At 52.2% G+C, this 15668-nt stretch overlaps 6 protein-coding genes across 6 annotated transcripts; 1 reads left to right on the top strand and 5 right to left on the bottom strand.

The window, feature by feature from the left end:
• Positions 1-1189: 1189 nt before the first annotated feature.
• Positions 1190-2135, bottom strand: NEUTE1DRAFT_72040 (uncharacterized protein; the record flags this gene model as incomplete). The annotated part of the gene is made up of 1 exon (XM_009857786.1): positions 1190-2135. One exon carries the CDS (start codon positions 2133-2135, stop codon positions 1212-1214), a length of 924 nt encoding a protein of 307 aa, XP_009856088.1.
• An 82-nt stretch (positions 2136-2217) lies between these two features.
• Positions 2218-2620, bottom strand: NEUTE1DRAFT_125941 (uncharacterized protein; the record flags this gene model as incomplete). Its single annotated transcript, XM_009857785.1, has 2 exons — positions 2218-2265; positions 2482-2620. The coding sequence occupies 2 exons, from the start codon at positions 2602-2604 to the stop codon at positions 2221-2223; spliced, it is 168 nt and encodes a 55-aa protein (XP_009856087.1).
• A 3612-nt stretch (positions 2621-6232) lies between these two features.
• On the bottom strand, positions 6233-8965 carry NEUTE1DRAFT_72037 (uncharacterized protein; the record flags this gene model as incomplete). The annotated part of the gene is made up of 3 exons (XM_009857784.1): positions 6233-8536; positions 8596-8683; positions 8739-8965. The coding sequence occupies 3 exons, from the start codon at positions 8883-8885 to the stop codon at positions 6591-6593; spliced, it is 2181 nt and encodes a 726-aa protein (XP_009856086.1).
• A 1631-nt stretch (positions 8966-10596) lies between these two features.
• NEUTE1DRAFT_90726 (uncharacterized protein) lies at positions 10597-11381 on the bottom strand (the record flags this gene model as incomplete). The annotated part of the gene is made up of 1 exon (XM_009857782.1): positions 10597-11381. The coding sequence occupies one exon, from the start codon at positions 11361-11363 to the stop codon at positions 10647-10649; it is 717 nt and encodes a 238-aa protein (XP_009856084.1).
• A 72-nt stretch (positions 11382-11453) lies between these two features.
• Positions 11454-13197, bottom strand: NEUTE1DRAFT_118776 (60S ribosomal protein L20; the record flags this gene model as incomplete). The annotated part of the gene is made up of 5 exons (XM_009857781.1): positions 11454-12151; positions 12211-12387; positions 12453-12637; positions 13052-13055; positions 13115-13197. 4 exons carry the CDS (start codon positions 13053-13055, stop codon positions 11993-11995), a joined length of 525 nt encoding a protein of 174 aa, XP_009856083.1.
• Positions 13198-13825: 628 nt separating this feature from the next.
• NEUTE1DRAFT_114400 (uncharacterized protein) lies at positions 13826-15404 on the top strand (the record flags this gene model as incomplete). Its single annotated transcript, XM_009857780.1, has 4 exons — positions 13826-14400; positions 14459-14746; positions 14813-15224; positions 15321-15404. 4 exons carry the CDS (start codon positions 13826-13828, stop codon positions 15402-15404), a joined length of 1359 nt encoding a protein of 452 aa, XP_009856082.1.
• Positions 15405-15668: the final 264 nt, after the last annotated feature.

Below are 15668 nucleotides of genomic sequence, written 5' to 3'. Positions count from 1 at the left end.
TCATCAACGATATCCATGAACCCATTCCCTTCCCCCACCAATTCTCACCCCGCAGAATACATGTGGATCACGTATTGCCTTGTACACAAGACAAAGGGATCCCGTGTGAGATTTCACCTGCTGCTGTTTCAAAGACATCTAATGATGTTTAAGCATGGTGTGTATTATTTGCCCAACCTACCACATACATCTAAAAACAAGGATAATTCACTCCAAGACATAGTGACGGTATAAATGTCCTTTTCTTTTCGTTCCTTTCTATTAGACAGACAGACAGACAGGCCTGCATGTTTGGTCAGCCTGTACTTAGTGTACATCACTACTGCAATTAGAGGGCGGACAACAGGCTAAGAGAAATGTATCAGGGTGCTAATGACCGAGAGTTGCTGACGACATTCTCGTCCTTTCTGGGTTTCTTGGTCAAGTGCCTTAGTGGGATTGTCCACGAGCAAGACGGATTGATGTGTCTATGGCGGTGACCCCATGGCCACCCCCTTTCCCCCCTCCCCTTTTTTTTTTGTTTTGTCCCCCTCCCCCCCTGCTCTTCATGGCTGCTCTCATAACGGTTCTATGGCCCCCTCCTCTCTTAACTAGTATTAGTACTGTTCACTTTGCTCTTCATCATGTTCAAAAGCGCACCCGTCTTCTCCCCCTCAAGTTACGGGACTGACCGGGAAAAAGGGGAAGCCATCATTTACATATTCGTATCCTACCTACCTGGACTTTTCCTGCCAAAAATCCTGACGGACATCCCACTGCCGTCTTTTCGACAGCCGAGGCTTGAAAGACATTCAAAGCAACCTCTTCTTGAGTGCTTCTCAGTCTCATATTCAGGGTAAACAAACTGCAATGCAAATTCTCCACAGTTGTCCATGTTGGTGTTGCTGACAAGTATACGATGTTAAATCTGACATGCCACTCAACTCACCATGACCTCCAACCAAGTTTGTCACCCCGCACTCCATTCTTCGGAGTTATAAAGTCTCCTGATATTGCGCCACCAATCTTATAATAGGATGAAAAGAGTAAATAAACACCAAAACCAAAGACCCACTTGACGCCATGCTAGCAAGACAACCCAACAATAAAAAACCAAAGCGACGGACGCCGAGTATTTCCACCTCGTTACCAGACTGAATGGACTAAAATCACGTAGTACCCCCTCATAGATGAAGTTACACCCTTGCCGTTTGCGAGTTGTGACTGGGCAATCAGGCACCGGGTCGCGCAACTCGCTGAGAAAAGTTGCTTGCAGTAGCCAGACGAAGCTCTGAGGTCGTGCGCCTGGCTGGCTCCGCTGTTGTACCATACTGAAAGTGCCTTGTCCGTAGCTGAGGGTTGCCGAAAAGAGGCCCGAAATGTGTCCCCAACCGTGACTGTAGGACATCTCGATAAATAGTCGGAACCTCGTGCCATCGACCTTCACGAGCAGCGGCGAGAATACGGGGCGCAGAAAGCTCGCTATTTGTGGTATCGGAGTGGCGTGGTAGTTGACCAGTTTCGATAGCAATCTTCAGCCACTCCTCGTCCGATGGTGCAGCAAGAACGTTATTCGAGACGTTGCTTTGGTGCCCTGGAAATGCCGGGGGTACGGTCAGCGCTGAGTCAATCCCGCCCTCGTCGCTCATGGCCTCGTCCCCGTCCTCGTTCATGATCTCGTCTTCGTCTTCCTTCACAGCCTCCGGCGCAGCTTCCCTACAGAGCTCAGAGCTAGACTCAGGCTCAATCCTGACCCTGTCCCGAGGATAGGTCAAGTCAGGAAAGCCGTCGGCCGTAGTGTCCCGGATGATAATCCCCTGCTCCTCTTCGTACTTTTCCTTGGCCCATCTTGTGCCCTCCCACTTTGTCAGATTGGCAATCTCCCATTCGGTCAAACGGAGGGCATCGAAGGCGCGGAAGAGCCGACGGTGCCATGTCCAGCGGCTTAGGCGAATGCGGTGAATCGGGTGGTTGTAATCAAGGCCGGGATACTTCGCTTCTTGGGTGTCGATATGACCGTAATACGAGTGTACTTCTTGTCGAACCTCATAAATCAGATGCCTCTGGAGAAAGACGGAAAAGTTCGGGGGGTCCGATGGTCGGGCCTTTGGGAACATGTACCCATAGACAAGTTCCTCGATCGGGGGCTGTTTCATCTTGGGCTGACGTCGAAGAACCTTTCTGACACTGCCGCGTAACGTATTCGTGCGTTGTGCGTGATTATGGGAGTTGATGCTTGAGTTACTGATGCTGTCGCGGTTTAGTAAACTTGAGTTTGATGTGGTACTGGTGGTGAGATGTCAGTAAGGTAGTTGAGGGAGGAAGACAAAGCGGACTGGAGTCTGAGGGAAGAAGTTGGCAAGTGACAGTAGTGAAGGCGGATATGGTGTGACGGACCGGAGAAGGCAGGGGTGAAGATTAGGGAGGCTCTGAGGACGTAGGATGGAATGTGGTTGCTAAGCTGAACTGCCACATGTTGCTTGATGTAAGTAACGTACGTACATTGGCTGATGACACTGGGCAGGTGCTGGCAGGGTCTCTCGGCTTGTGACTTCTGTCCGACTTCCCAAGTGAATCTCCAGGTTCTCCGGATGGACAGGATCGCTTGTGTTGCGAAACGGTCATATGGAGAGGGAAAGTGCAAAAGGAAAGGAAGGGAGCGTTAAGTGAACTGGTATGAGAGGGAGTACAGGGCAAATATTAATAACAGTCGAGGGCCGGCACCCAAAGAAAGAAGACCGGAATGGCGACCCCGGATCCATGCCGTGTCTATATCCATAATGAACAATACAGTATGGGCGACCGGCGAATGCGGCCTCGAAGGAGTGAGGTGGTGGAAGGGAGAAGGTGGGAGTGGCCCAAGAAAAAGGCCTAGTCTTGTGCTTGCCCATCAGTCGAGAAACCCGAGAGAAAGAGAAGGTGTGATGGGATGTCTACACCCAAAGAGGTACATAGAGATTCCGGCCCATGGCCCAAAGGATCACCAAAAGGAAAGCCACACGGGACAAAGGGGACAGGCGTCAATCTTTATGTTTCCACGGCATTCATGAATGTCTGGTCAGGCAGAAGCTCCTTGTTATTATATGATGCCGCCAACCGTCAGCATATTGGACCGAAGTGTACCTGCCTCTGGAGGAATACTTTGTCGAAGCGACGAACTCGAGGCTCTTGCCGTGGGTGATTGTGGATCTCTGTGTATCATCCGATAGTACATGACCAGCGGTCGGGAGTTGCATTCAGGGAGTTGCATAATGGAGCGGGATGGCAAGGGGCAGTTGGCCGGAGGAAAAAAAAGTGGAGACCCGCACTGTTCGACTAGCGTATGTATGTACAATGGCGCACGACGGACTGCCTGATCAACTGTTTGGACAAACCCGATCGTGGAGGGAGTCGGTCTCGGGTTTACAAACCTCAACCCACACAGTCACTGGCATCAAAACCTCATGGAAACCGCCAGCACTCACAACATCAAGCATAACCTGCACAGAGATGGGAAAAACATCAGATCCCACGCTGTCAAGCTAGCCACTATAACTGCTATCCGTCACACTGCCTGCACATGCCCTGGCCATCCATGATGTTCAGACTGGAAGATAATGAATGATGGATGCGGCACGATGGCTTTCAACCCTTGACGAGTGCCGGAATTTCCACGGAAGCAACGCGGCAACAATAACGGCAGACCGACCGTGATCTGAACTACTCCTTCAGTCAGTCCCAGGCTGCCACGATACCGAAGCAATTGGCTGGTTTGCCGGTCAGCGGTTGATTTGGTGGTTGGCTTCCGATCTTGAGGGAATCTTATCCGCATCCTAACAACTCATCGTCTCATCGTCGTCAACTGTCCTATCGATCTCTTCTTTGGACACCGAACGCGCCGGACAATTTCCAGCAAAGAAAGAAGGCGCAGGGAACGAGCGCCTCATGACCATCATATACCTACCTGGGCACTGTTGGGGCATGGTCGACATCACCAACCCAGGCAACCGAAAGCGGAAGTGGCAAGTCTTGGTTGAGATGGTTGTTGGTACCATTCGTCGAAATAATGTGAAGAAGGTCGCACAGTTCCCCGTATGTTGGGTTTGTTCAACATTGCTCTTGTGCATTACGGGCGCAACATGTTGCACTGTCTCTACACCAGTTGGCGCTATCCACCCATAGATCGTCGGCGGTTGCGATACAAGTGGTACATGAATAAAGAGCCTGGACAACCCAATTCATCCAAAACATGGTACCTCTGGGCAAACAAGACATCTTGGTCTGTCCTGGCCAGAGCATTGACGAGAACACACACTTGTTGGCTTTGTGGCTTTGCCGATTCTACTCGGTTTGCTGTTCCACAGACCATAAAGAAACATATGTCGGGATCACATCCAAACCATGGTGATAGGATCACACTATTTGCTCTGCGAACCAACAGACCGTTCCTTCCCGGGCAATCGGAGGATTCTAGGACAACGCCGCACAAACCAGCCCCAAGGCACCGGATGTTGGGACGTGAAGATGGATCCTACTAGGCGCCTTCACCACTAACTCCGCCACCACTCCCACAACCACCAACACGGCGCTTTCCTGGTCTAAACACCCACATATTCGGATATACATGGACGGTGCACTCCTAGTTGAGACCTCTTTCACGGAGCGATAAGCATGCAGTACGTAGGTATGTACGCCAGGGAGCTCTTCAGCTATCCTGTCAAGTGAGAACCACCAATGACGGTTATTAGAACCCTCTTTTTCGTTTTAACGGCTTGTCACCCCGCGTAATTCCGTGGTAACGAATCAGTCTCGCTAAATTCGAAGAAAGTATTTATTGATGTCTGGAGCCAAACCTCCAGTTCTCTCGTCGTAGTACCATTCGTGATGATCTGGCATCTCGCCATCGCCCTAGCTTGACCTTGTTTGTCCCTTCCCGAAGCGAATAGGTACCTCTAGGCATCAATTCACTGTTCATGCATTACATATACGGCCCAGGCGGCCATGTCTTGCGACCCTCCCCCGTGGCAGCCTCCTCTCCTCACATCTTCGTCTTTACCACTACTTAAAGCATCAATCAGACGGTTAGTCAAGTTACACATCTTGCAGCTGCCCGGCGGCCACAATCCAACGAGACCTGCTGGCGAGGGCAAGTCGTGCCGCCGTCCACTGGCTGCGATTGATTCTTGTTCTAAGCAGCTCGGTACCCGACCGGTAGGTTGTGAATACATAACTGCCAATCATCCCACTTTTTGCGGCGGTCCCGGTTATGGGCCGCATCCCTTTCTCCCCTCTTTTCTCTGGTAATACCCCCCACTTCCTCCGGCCACGCCGACGGTTAGGCCGGCCGGCCGGCCATCGCGACCGTTACCGTGACCGTAACTGCGACCGCTTCCTTTTCCCCTCCTCTCCTTCCTGATGATTCTCTTAATTTGGGCCTTCTTTTTCCAAGCCCAACGGCGGCGACAACACATCTAGCTGACGCCCAATATCGTCTAAACATCATTATCTATCTGATGTATAACCACAATCGCGTTTGCACATATTTAAATCATCTTTTCGCCTGCTCGTTCCCCGACAGTGGAACTACTCTAGCATCCTTTTCGTGATGACTAGAGATAGAAGACCTTCATAATGCTTTCCCTCTCGTTTACGTTGTTTCGCTCCAGTCCAGTTACTCAAATTTTCACACGGACGAGAAGGCGCCAGAGTTGGCGGTCGCATCCCCTTCGACCCCCGCCCACATGCCCGGAGGTTCTCATCTATTCCGATCAGGTTGGGTCGGGTCAGACTAGGCCGGGACGAAAACGACCGGCATTGTTCGTATGCACACGTGACTCATTGTTTTGCAATCAATTCCAGATTGTCTGTCTATCTGCCTGTCTGTGTTGTCCCTTCTTTTCCCGCAAGAGACTGTTGCTGCCCGATGAGGTGAGTGTGATCTTTGATTTGTTCCTTGCGCCGACCGAAAGCAACTGAACCGAGCTCGAGGGCTCCGTCGTTGTCAGCAACAAGAAAAAAAAAGACAACCAGACACGAATGACAAAGTGACTGGACGGAGCCCTGGGAGCCTCAAAGGATCAATATCGGGAATTCAGGATCAGATGCAACCGACTGGCATAGCGGTCACTGCCACTACCGAAAAAAAACCGATATAACCAATACAGCCACCAACACAACCATTACTGTCAGTACTAATTAGACAGGTGTTGATCATTGCCTGTTCGTTGTTCTTCTGTTGGCACATTTCGACTGTTGCCTGTTCTCGTCTACATAAAAGTATCATATCTTTCGCATTAATAACATCATCGAGGTATACATTTTGTTGACTCGCTTAACTGAACAGAAGAAAACACATGAATCTTCCAAACACCCCAGCAATCAGAGTAGGTAGGCAGTAAACGCTCCGTCAGCCATGTAGGCATTTCCCATTCACACATCATCGATACCTATCCTTCCAGCTGAGGACCCCGTTTATCCCATTATTACATCTCCAAGACATCCACGTATCCTAAAATCCCACACCATGTATCCAAAAATCCACCACATTTTGTATACCGGGAAAACCAACGACCCAATCCCCTCCCACTTATAGGCCAGAGTTGATATGAAGCTTCACTCCTAGGTCTCGCCCATCACCTATAAGACGGGCTAGACAGCCTCTCCCTATGCAACGGCCGTTCCCTCGAGCGCATCTCATCTCTCGACCCCCACCTTCCCTCCCTATCCCTATCGCGTTCCCTATCTCTAGAATCTCTATACCGATCCTGGGTGTCTACTCTACCACCGAGCATCGACCCGCCGCTACCACCCGTCCAATCCCGCCTATCAATATCCGCCCGACTACCTGTCCGCCTGTCGAGGTCGGCCTGTGCTAGATATGGACCGTTGGCTGTTCGTGCCCCTGGGGCCCGGCCGCCGCTACGGCTGCTGTGCGGTGAGTGTGACAGGTCGAGGCCGTCGTCTTCGTCGTCGCGGTCCGTGTGCCGTTCGCGGTGCTCGCGGTCTCGGCGGAGGGTGCCGGTGGAGATGCCACGGCTTCTTTCTCGGTCCCGGTCCCTGCGTGAAGTAGGTTCAAGCTCGTCGCTGTCTAGGTCGCGGTAGCGATCTCTGTCTCTGTCTCTGTCTCTGGTGCTTCGGTCTCGAACCCGATCTCGGTCGTGGTCACGGTCCCTGTCCCTGTCTCTTTCTCGGTCGCGGTCGCGAGACTTGATCCGGATATCTCTCTCCCTCTCTCTGTCGATGTCCCTTTGGTCCAAAATCCTGCTCTCCTTGCTCCTCTTTGCCCTACGCCGCCGGTCGACATCGGTCTCTGACTCGGTGAGATCCGATTCATCGTCGGAATAAGATTTACGTCTGGAGTCGCGGTATAGCTCCCTCACGGCTCTGTCAGGTCCAGTAACTCGGTCATCTTTCTGGCCCCTAGATCGGCTTCGTCGATCGTCACCGACAATGGAAACGCCTGGGAAAAGGTTGGAAATCTTGTCTTTGATACCGGAGCCTATGCCCTTCCGCTTGGAGTCGTCCGCCCTTAGTGAAGAGGTAGTCGCCGGGACTACCGCGATCGGGGGTTCCCTGCGCGAGTAGCTGTGGGATCGTGGTGAGATGCTGCGCCCGCCCATGGCCGCCGCTCGAGAAGAGGGTACGCCGTCGGAGTTGAAGACGCGACGGGTTGATACGGGAGGCGGCTCTCGAGAATCTCGACTGCTTCGGCTGTGGTGGCGTCTTCCTGATCTCGACGTTGCTGGTTCGACTTCTGCATCTGACGAGGAAGGGCTGGTGTAGTGACGGGGTTGGCTGAGGCGGCGAGGAACCGAAATTCGATCGGTGCGAAGTGGGATCTGCATTGATTGAGTCTCCTGGGGGATGATGTGCGGGTAGTCAGTGAAGCTGGGGCGTCGGCTCGTACGCTCTTCCTCAGACGGGAAGACCTTCCGTGGCGGGGCATAGCGGCCTCGGCCAACATGATCGAGAGGATCTGGGTCGATATCACTGGTCCTTTCACGCTCTGGTTCCCTAGGCCGTTCAGGAGATCTTCGAGGATCGTATCGATCTGTTCGTTCAGGAGGACGGACGTAAGAGACGGGAACAGGGCCGGAGCGTTTGTTGAAGTAATCATAATCCTGCGATCCGGACGCCTTGGGCCGGACGTGTGAAAATGGAACCTTTGCATCGGAGAAGTCATCCGCTTTAGGGTCTACCCCAGGCGCTTCTCTCTCTTCCTTCGGTTCCTCTCTGGTGGTCGCCTCGGCGCGAAGTTTCGTCGCACAACTTTGGTGCCACAGGTCGGTGTCTTGATCGGTATCAACGGGAAAAACTGTGGCCGGCAAGTCATCCGGAAACACCGTTCCAAATTCAGGATGCTTCAGAGACCAATTCTTGACCGCAAATTGAACGATCGGCACATGAGTTTGTGGCTCTAGCAGAATCTGAATGGCCTGCCACCGCGCAAAGCCTTTAACCGTAAGTGCCGGAATCGAAGGGGCCGCAAAGTCGTCCTCGGTGGGCAAAAGTAAATGTTGGCATCCTTGAACTTGGTAGATGAACGAGATAGACTGAGGTGGCATGTTTACAAAAAGTCCTGCGTTGTCTGCGATTAGCACGAATGGGGTACTGCTAATATGCCATGTCGTAACTTACTATCGTAGTCATGACCTGCCAGCTTGTAAAAAGCCGCCATCTTAGCAGGAGCTAAATGCTTCTCATCTTTATCTCCAATGTCATTAATCTATTCTAAGGTTAGCGGTGAGGGACAGGGCCGGTTTGGAGGCGGAATAACATACAATGTGCAGAGCAAGAGCTCTCAGAAGGGCGTCAAGCAACGGTTTTGGTTTTGGTATCGGGATCTCGTCTGGTTTCGGATCATCATACATGTAGCCGTAGAAGATCTCCTTGATCTTCCCATTTGTCTCGGGTGTTGGAGAAGCCATGGTGATAATGCCTGCCTCATGCCAGCTTCGAGTGCAGAAACGAAAGCCAAGGTTGGTCGTTGTTACGGCGAACGAGCCGGCTTCAGTACTCTTGTCGTTGTTGATGCACACGCCCTGGAGGTGAGTGGGCTAATGGAAGGCTGAGATTTATGACAGTAGAGAGCCGAGGGGAATGTGAATGTAACAGAATCAGAAGTTCTTGGGCCCCAGTTTATGGCCAAGCTAATGCGGACGCGCAGATATAAGGCCTTGGCTCATATAGTATGACGGAGAGCCTGAGTAACGTGAGCTTGGGTGTTTTCTTGGGAAGCTGCATAAAATGACTGAGGCAGAGTGGCTCGACAACTGGTTCGTGACTCCCGAAACGCAGACACTTTAGGTAGAAATAATGTATGGCCTAACTCCTATAGGCGAGATAGATCAGGTGGGTCGGGTAACGACTACAACAGCCCTTGTGGTGGATTGTAACAAGAAGTTGAACGTCAAGTGAAGAAGATACTGCCTGTCGGGTTAGGTATCACTCAAACCGACAACCTGGGGGAGCTCAACCACTGACAGGTACAGCGACTTGTTTCTCGTTTGAGGTGGATAAAGTAACGCCGCGAGACACAGGTCAGCACAGAATCCAGCCAACGAAAAAATTTGGGAGCAAAAAGCCTTTAGACACGATGCTTCGAGGAAAGGGGGAGTGACGGTCGGAGAGACGTCCACTCGGTTCAACTTGATGAGAGGGTGTGGTTGCTTATGACTGAAACGGCGAGAGAGCACCAAGTGAGGACGCAGGAAAATGAGGGTAGCAAGAAGGGTAGCGAGCCAAGAAGCTGGTGATAGGCAGGTCTTGACAGGCTGACGGGTTAACGCTGGACACGTGCACCCCCGCCGTTCATATCAACTGCGCTCGCAGTGGTGCTTGTCTGGATACAAGCCTCCAATGGCAGCTCCCAGGGACCAGGCAGAATCCGGTTCTCGAATTTCCAAGATTCTCGAAGTGAGAAGGACACCTTAGAACCCTCTTGGTTCCACCACGCCCCGGGACCTGCATTTGGTGGTGCGAATTTTGTCAACCCGACGACCTGACAAATGGAAAAATACCTCCATAGCTTGCCAGCCACCCTGAAGATCCTGCCCGCCCAACTGTGGCCAAGGCATCACGGTGCTGAACAAGGCGAAGCGATCAGCTCACCCACCGGACAATCGACAATTCCCTCGGAGAAGAGCCAAGCCAAGCGCAACAGGAACCCGACGTGACTCTGTTGCATCATCGATGGTGGGGCACAATTCGAGCAGTGGAGGCAGCCTGAGAGCTCGAGGTGGTTGGCGAGAACATAGAATTAAGGGTTAGGGTAATAGATGCACTTGACCTTCCCACAGTTGGACCTCATGCATTGAGTTCATCCCATCTCAATTTCTTGTCCCACCCACCGCCATGAACAGACATGCGATCCAACTTTTCACATGAACCCAGCATTGGGTAACCAAATGATAGTGGAGCTGTGAGCGTCCACACTAAACTGGCAAGCTTGCCCCAAAGTGCATTACGTATCTTCAAATATTATTTTGATGCGAGCAAACAGTTCGGAACTGGGTAATTCTGATACCGGCTCCGGCCTCCGATTGCCGATCCGGGGTGCACGAACCCTGACGCGGGGCGGACGCCGTAAAGTGGAGCCGGGATCGGATGTCAAAATGGACGTCTCTTCGACAAGTTTTCGGAGCGGCATCAGTCATCCATCTTTATTCTCTCTCTTCAGGCTAAACCCATCATCCCCTCCCAGGAAAGTACCTGAAAGAAGGCATATCAACCAGAACCATTTCCGTTCCATCCTCAGTAGGCCTCGGTTCCCTCGCCTTCCAAGTGAGGACGTGTTCGAACCCACATTTCTTCAGGATATTCTGGCTCTTCCCATTTGCATCCGTCGTCAACGCCATCAGTCGTTCTTCTACCATCTCTTCTGAATTCTCATAAACCCCATTCCCGCCCCTCAACGTCCTCTCGTCACACTTCACCTCCGTCACCTCCCTGGGCAAGGCCTTCCATAGCGGCAACCAAGCCTTCAAGAACTCAGTCGCGATGCCCTGCCCCCACACCTCTTTCCTGAACATGTAGCCTAGCTCGGGCCATCCCAGGCTTGAGCTCCAGCTGTGACAGCCGCCGATGCCGATCAGCTTGCTTGGGTCCTCCTTGAAGCAGATGGCGAAGTTGAATGATTTGTTGTTTCCTTCTGGTGAGAGGAAGTAGTCTAGCTTGGCCTTGGCCTCGTCTAGACTGCTGTCAGGCTTGCCGGCGGAGGTCCAAAACATGACTTCCGGTTGGGTGCGCAGCTCGTGCAGGGCCTCTAGATCGGACGCAGCCAGGGGCCGGATGAGTAGCCTCTCTGTCTTGACCAACGGACGCTCCGAGATGAGCGGGAGAGGGAGGCGAGGGAGTGTCGACCTGACGGTTATGAAGGAGTCAGGAACCGGTGCTGTCTCTGCCATGGTGTTTGATGAAGGGTGTACGATGTGATATGATTTGGCGGTAACAGATGGTACATGAATAGGTAAGTAGGTACGTATGATCAACACACAGAACGAGTCCGGAGTAAGAAAAAGATCTGGGAAGTGAAGTTCAAATTTCTCATGGGAAGAGAGTTAAGTCTGGTATTATATATCCACCCACACATCCACTGCCTTATAGCTTTAGCCTTTGGCGAGTGAGTCACACCGCCTGACAGATATAAATCTTCCAGTGAGCTCTTGGTCACGTTCAAAGTAGCTGCAGCGGTCCCCGATGCCAAGGGCTGAACCGCGCTAGCGAGATGGCCAGCTCCTGGAAGTGAAGTGTTGGATCGCTCAAGACATGGAGAAGAGCCGCCTTCCATAATGGATCTTACCCAGCGTTCGCGTAGCAGCTGAGGCATTCATCTGCTTTCCCCCATCACAGAGACGAGCAATGGCATTGCTGGAGCACGCAGTCTAGGGTGGATGCAGGATCGACTTGCAGAACGAAAACCAACCACATGCTTGACCATTTATTCATTCATGCTCGTTCTAGGGAGCAATGCAGGATATCCCATTTCCCGTGATGAAAACCTGAACCTCCCAATCCCAGCCACGATAATAAACGCTTAAGCAAAGGTAGCGGGGCGCTTGGCGCTGAAGATCTTCTTGTTGGAGATCTTGGGGACGCGGTGGGGAAGAGGGAAGGAGAGCTTCTTGGTAACAAGCTGCTTGATGTAGGGGCGCTTGATGTCCTCGGTCTTCTCGAGCTCAACGACCTTGAGGATCTGTAATGGGGGGTTAGCATACTAGGGGCCTGGAAATAGGTGTGATAGGTGCAACGTACGTGGATGGACCTGAAGCGGGCACGGTGGCGAGCAGCCATGTCGGAGTAGAGAGCCTCGACAGCGGCGGTGCGGGAGAGCTCACGGTACTCCTTGTACATGTTGTGGGTGCCAGAGCGGGAGTCGTAGCGGATCCAAACACCGAAGTTCTTGACCTTCAGGGGGTGCTTCTCGGTGATCTGATAACGGGTTCGTTAGTTTGTTGTCCCAAAGATATCCATGCCGATTAGACGCTGCTACATACCACGTTGCAGGTGACGATCTCGCCAGTAGCCTTCTTGACCTTGCGAAGACCGCGAAGGAAGTACCAGAAGCGGGACTTAGCAACGACCGCATTGGGCGCGAAGATGCGCATGCGGTAGAGGGCAGGAGTCGGGTTGGACTCGGTGGGCAAGTGGCGCCCAATGACCTGGTACTCCTGGAGACGACCTGAAGCATGACGTTAGCTGCTGCTTCAATATCACCATCGTCACGATCCCCACGCAGTCCCAGAAATGACGGTTGATATCGGCTTGGCTCTGTTGAAGATCGGTTTCGCTCGGTTGTTATCGTGGTGTAGAAATCGCCCAGTTGCACTCGAACTCAGTCGTCCAGCCTTTGTCGGTCAAAACAGCCAATTCCCCACGAAGATCCGTTTCCTGTCGTCATTGAACGTGTCTGCGCAGTCCCAGAAGGAGTCCCAAGCGACAAATCCACCATTCTATCGTTATTCATTGAAAGTCGCATCTCGTCGGGCAGCCGGTTTCGCGATCGGATTGTTGTTCGATGTTATCACGTTGCTGTCGCAATATTCACACCTCTGCGCGGGTCGGGACGACCAAAGAAAAAGAAGCAATCGCTTACCCATCTTTTCAAAAATTAGCGATGCTTCGATAGCCGTGAGAATGCCAGGGAGCAAAGACTTACTGTGATTATTCGTCGCTAGGTACCGCGAGAATTTCGTTCTGTTGAGCTGAAGGATGTCTCGAATTAGCGGGCACGCGAGGAAAAAAATCCGGGTGTGCTTGTTAGGGCTCATCGTGCTCGGGCCAAAAATTTCTGGGCCACATAGCCTTTAGCCACAACGTGGCGGTGCGCCAAGCGATTCCCTCCTTGCAGCATTCACTCAGCTCCTTGTGAAGGTGCACATGTGGAGCGGCAGGTACGCCTGGCCAGGCAACTGAACAGTGAACCGCGACTGCCAGGGAGCCAAGGAGCATCCGTCGAATGCTCGGCGGGAACGACCAGCGACAAAAGTGCAACGATGCAGTGAGCTCAAAGACCAATCACATTCCAGACTCCCATCTTTTTTAAGCTGCAAGCTTCCATCGACATTCACCTTCCAAGTGGTCACTCTCGTTTCAAGCAACGGCTGATTTCAGAATTACATACCTACCTAATCACCATATTTTCAGTTACATTGCTCTCATCTCAGTTGGACACCCAAATCAACCTTCAGTTTGGTCTTTCTGTCCATCAAGGAGGCACGGTCCTGTCCTCAGCAAATTAGGGCGCCAGAAGCTCCAAAGCTACATACGTAGCCCGTCTAGGCTACAACCGCCTTGCGCCCGGATCCCACACCACAACAACGACAGCTTGCTACCAGTGTGTGGCTCAGGGTGATATCAAGATACCAAAATGGATTCACTCATTCGAACTTTCTCAAATGCGCAGACAAGCCGTGACGGATATCAGCTTGCGCAGACACTATCGCCTGATCTCCCACAGCAGCAACTTCAGGCCATCTGGAAAAGTTGCGGTCACCATGATGCCCAAAATGTCATAAAGCGCGGTATTCAGAATAGCACGTCAGGCTTCGAGAAACTGCCCAAGGACGAGGTGCAAGGCTGGAGTGATGTATACCTTGCCTACTGGAAGGCCATCGGCGAGCTTCTCCCTGCTTTAAACCAGGCGCCGCAGTCATCATGGACAAAAGTATACGATGCGTGGAAGGAACTACTCTCTGCGTTATACAGAGGCTACATCGGCCAGGGGTTCGAAGCATGGTCAATTCCGTGTCTCTATGTCGTGGCCAAGAATCTGCGCTTCTTTGCCTTGAAGGCTGATGAGGAACGCAACAACAACGTAGCCGCCGGGGACACATCGGGCCAGATCTTCCAGGATGACTTTGACCCCGAATCTGAGCAAAATCAGAAACTGGAGGATTGCGCGCGCCAGCTTAACAGGATCTTTACGCTTTGTCTCAATGACAGGTAACACTTCTCTCATCATATGCATGCTCCAGGATGAACATCATTAACCATGTTGCAGGGCACCCTTGGAGGAGTCACGAAAATGGGGTATTTATTACATCATCAACCTTCTGTTCAAGACATACTTCAAGCTGAATTCGGCCAGTTTATCCAAAAACATCCTCAAGACATTGTCGGCTTATCGAGGTGACATGCCGCCCCTTTCCGCCTTCCCCAAGTCACAGCAAGTGACGTTCAAATATTACGAGGGAGTTCTATGCTTCTTGGAGGAGAACTATTTTCAGGCTGAGGAGCACTTGACACAGGCGTGGTCTCTCTGCCACAAGGATGCCACGAAGAACAAAGAGTGCGTCATCAGTCGGTCTCTTCCGTTGCAAACCTGAACAAGTAAACTGACTCCCGGCGTTACTAGGCTTATCCTCACATACCTTGTTCCCTGCCACCTCCTCACAACACACACTCTCCCAAGCCAAAAGCTCCTTGAGCCGTACCCTCGACTCCAGAAGCTTTTCCTGCCGCTGTCCAACTGCATCAAGAAGGGCGAGCTGCACGCATTTGACCTGGCTCTTCAGCAAGGCGAAGACGAATTCGTCAAGCGACGCATCTACCTGACGTTGGAGCGAGGACGCGACATCGCACTGCGCAACCTCTTGCGTAAGGTCTTCATTGCTGGCGGGTTCGAGGAGTCCAAAGTGGAGGGCGGTCCGCGGGTGCGGCGCACGCGCATCCCCGTCGCCGAATTTGCTGCTGCTATAAGTCTGGGGAGCAAGCAGATGCTTGAGACGGATGAGATTGAGTGTTTGATGGCGAACATGATCTACAAGGTAAGTGGACAACCCCTGGGAAACTGCATGAAGTACCCAAGAAGGAATACGGTATCCCCCTCGTTTCAGTCAGTCATTAACCAATCCGAAATTTAGAACCTCATGAAGGGCTACATAGCACGCGAGCGAGGCTTTGTGGTGCTTAGCAAGAGCGGTGCCTTCCCCGGAACTGGGGTATAGTGTTCCAAACTGTGACCGGGCGATGATTGCTGGCTTGCCGCAGTTCACCAATGGCAGCAGTAGCGGTACATCGAGTGGACGGAAATTGACTGGGAGCTTAATTTGAAGTCCAATACTGGAAATCGGGTTCAATCCAACCAAAATTCTTGCCGGGAGAGAGGTAACCGTGTTGTACCCATCTTCCAAGGCTACGCTACTACCATGTGAGTATCGCTCTGCTCTGTTGGTGGCTTGGCGGCTAAGAAAGTCTTTCGCACAGACGCC

This window comes from Neurospora tetrasperma (assembly GCF_000213175.1).
Source record: "Neurospora tetrasperma FGSC 2508 unplaced genomic scaffold NEUTE1scaffold_81, whole genome shotgun sequence".
In the NCBI taxonomy this organism is placed as follows: Eukaryota; Fungi; Ascomycota; class Sordariomycetes; order Sordariales; family Sordariaceae; genus Neurospora; species Neurospora tetrasperma.
The sequence above is the reverse complement of the archived record's forward strand: the minus strand, read 5'-3'. Positions and strand labels throughout refer to the sequence as shown.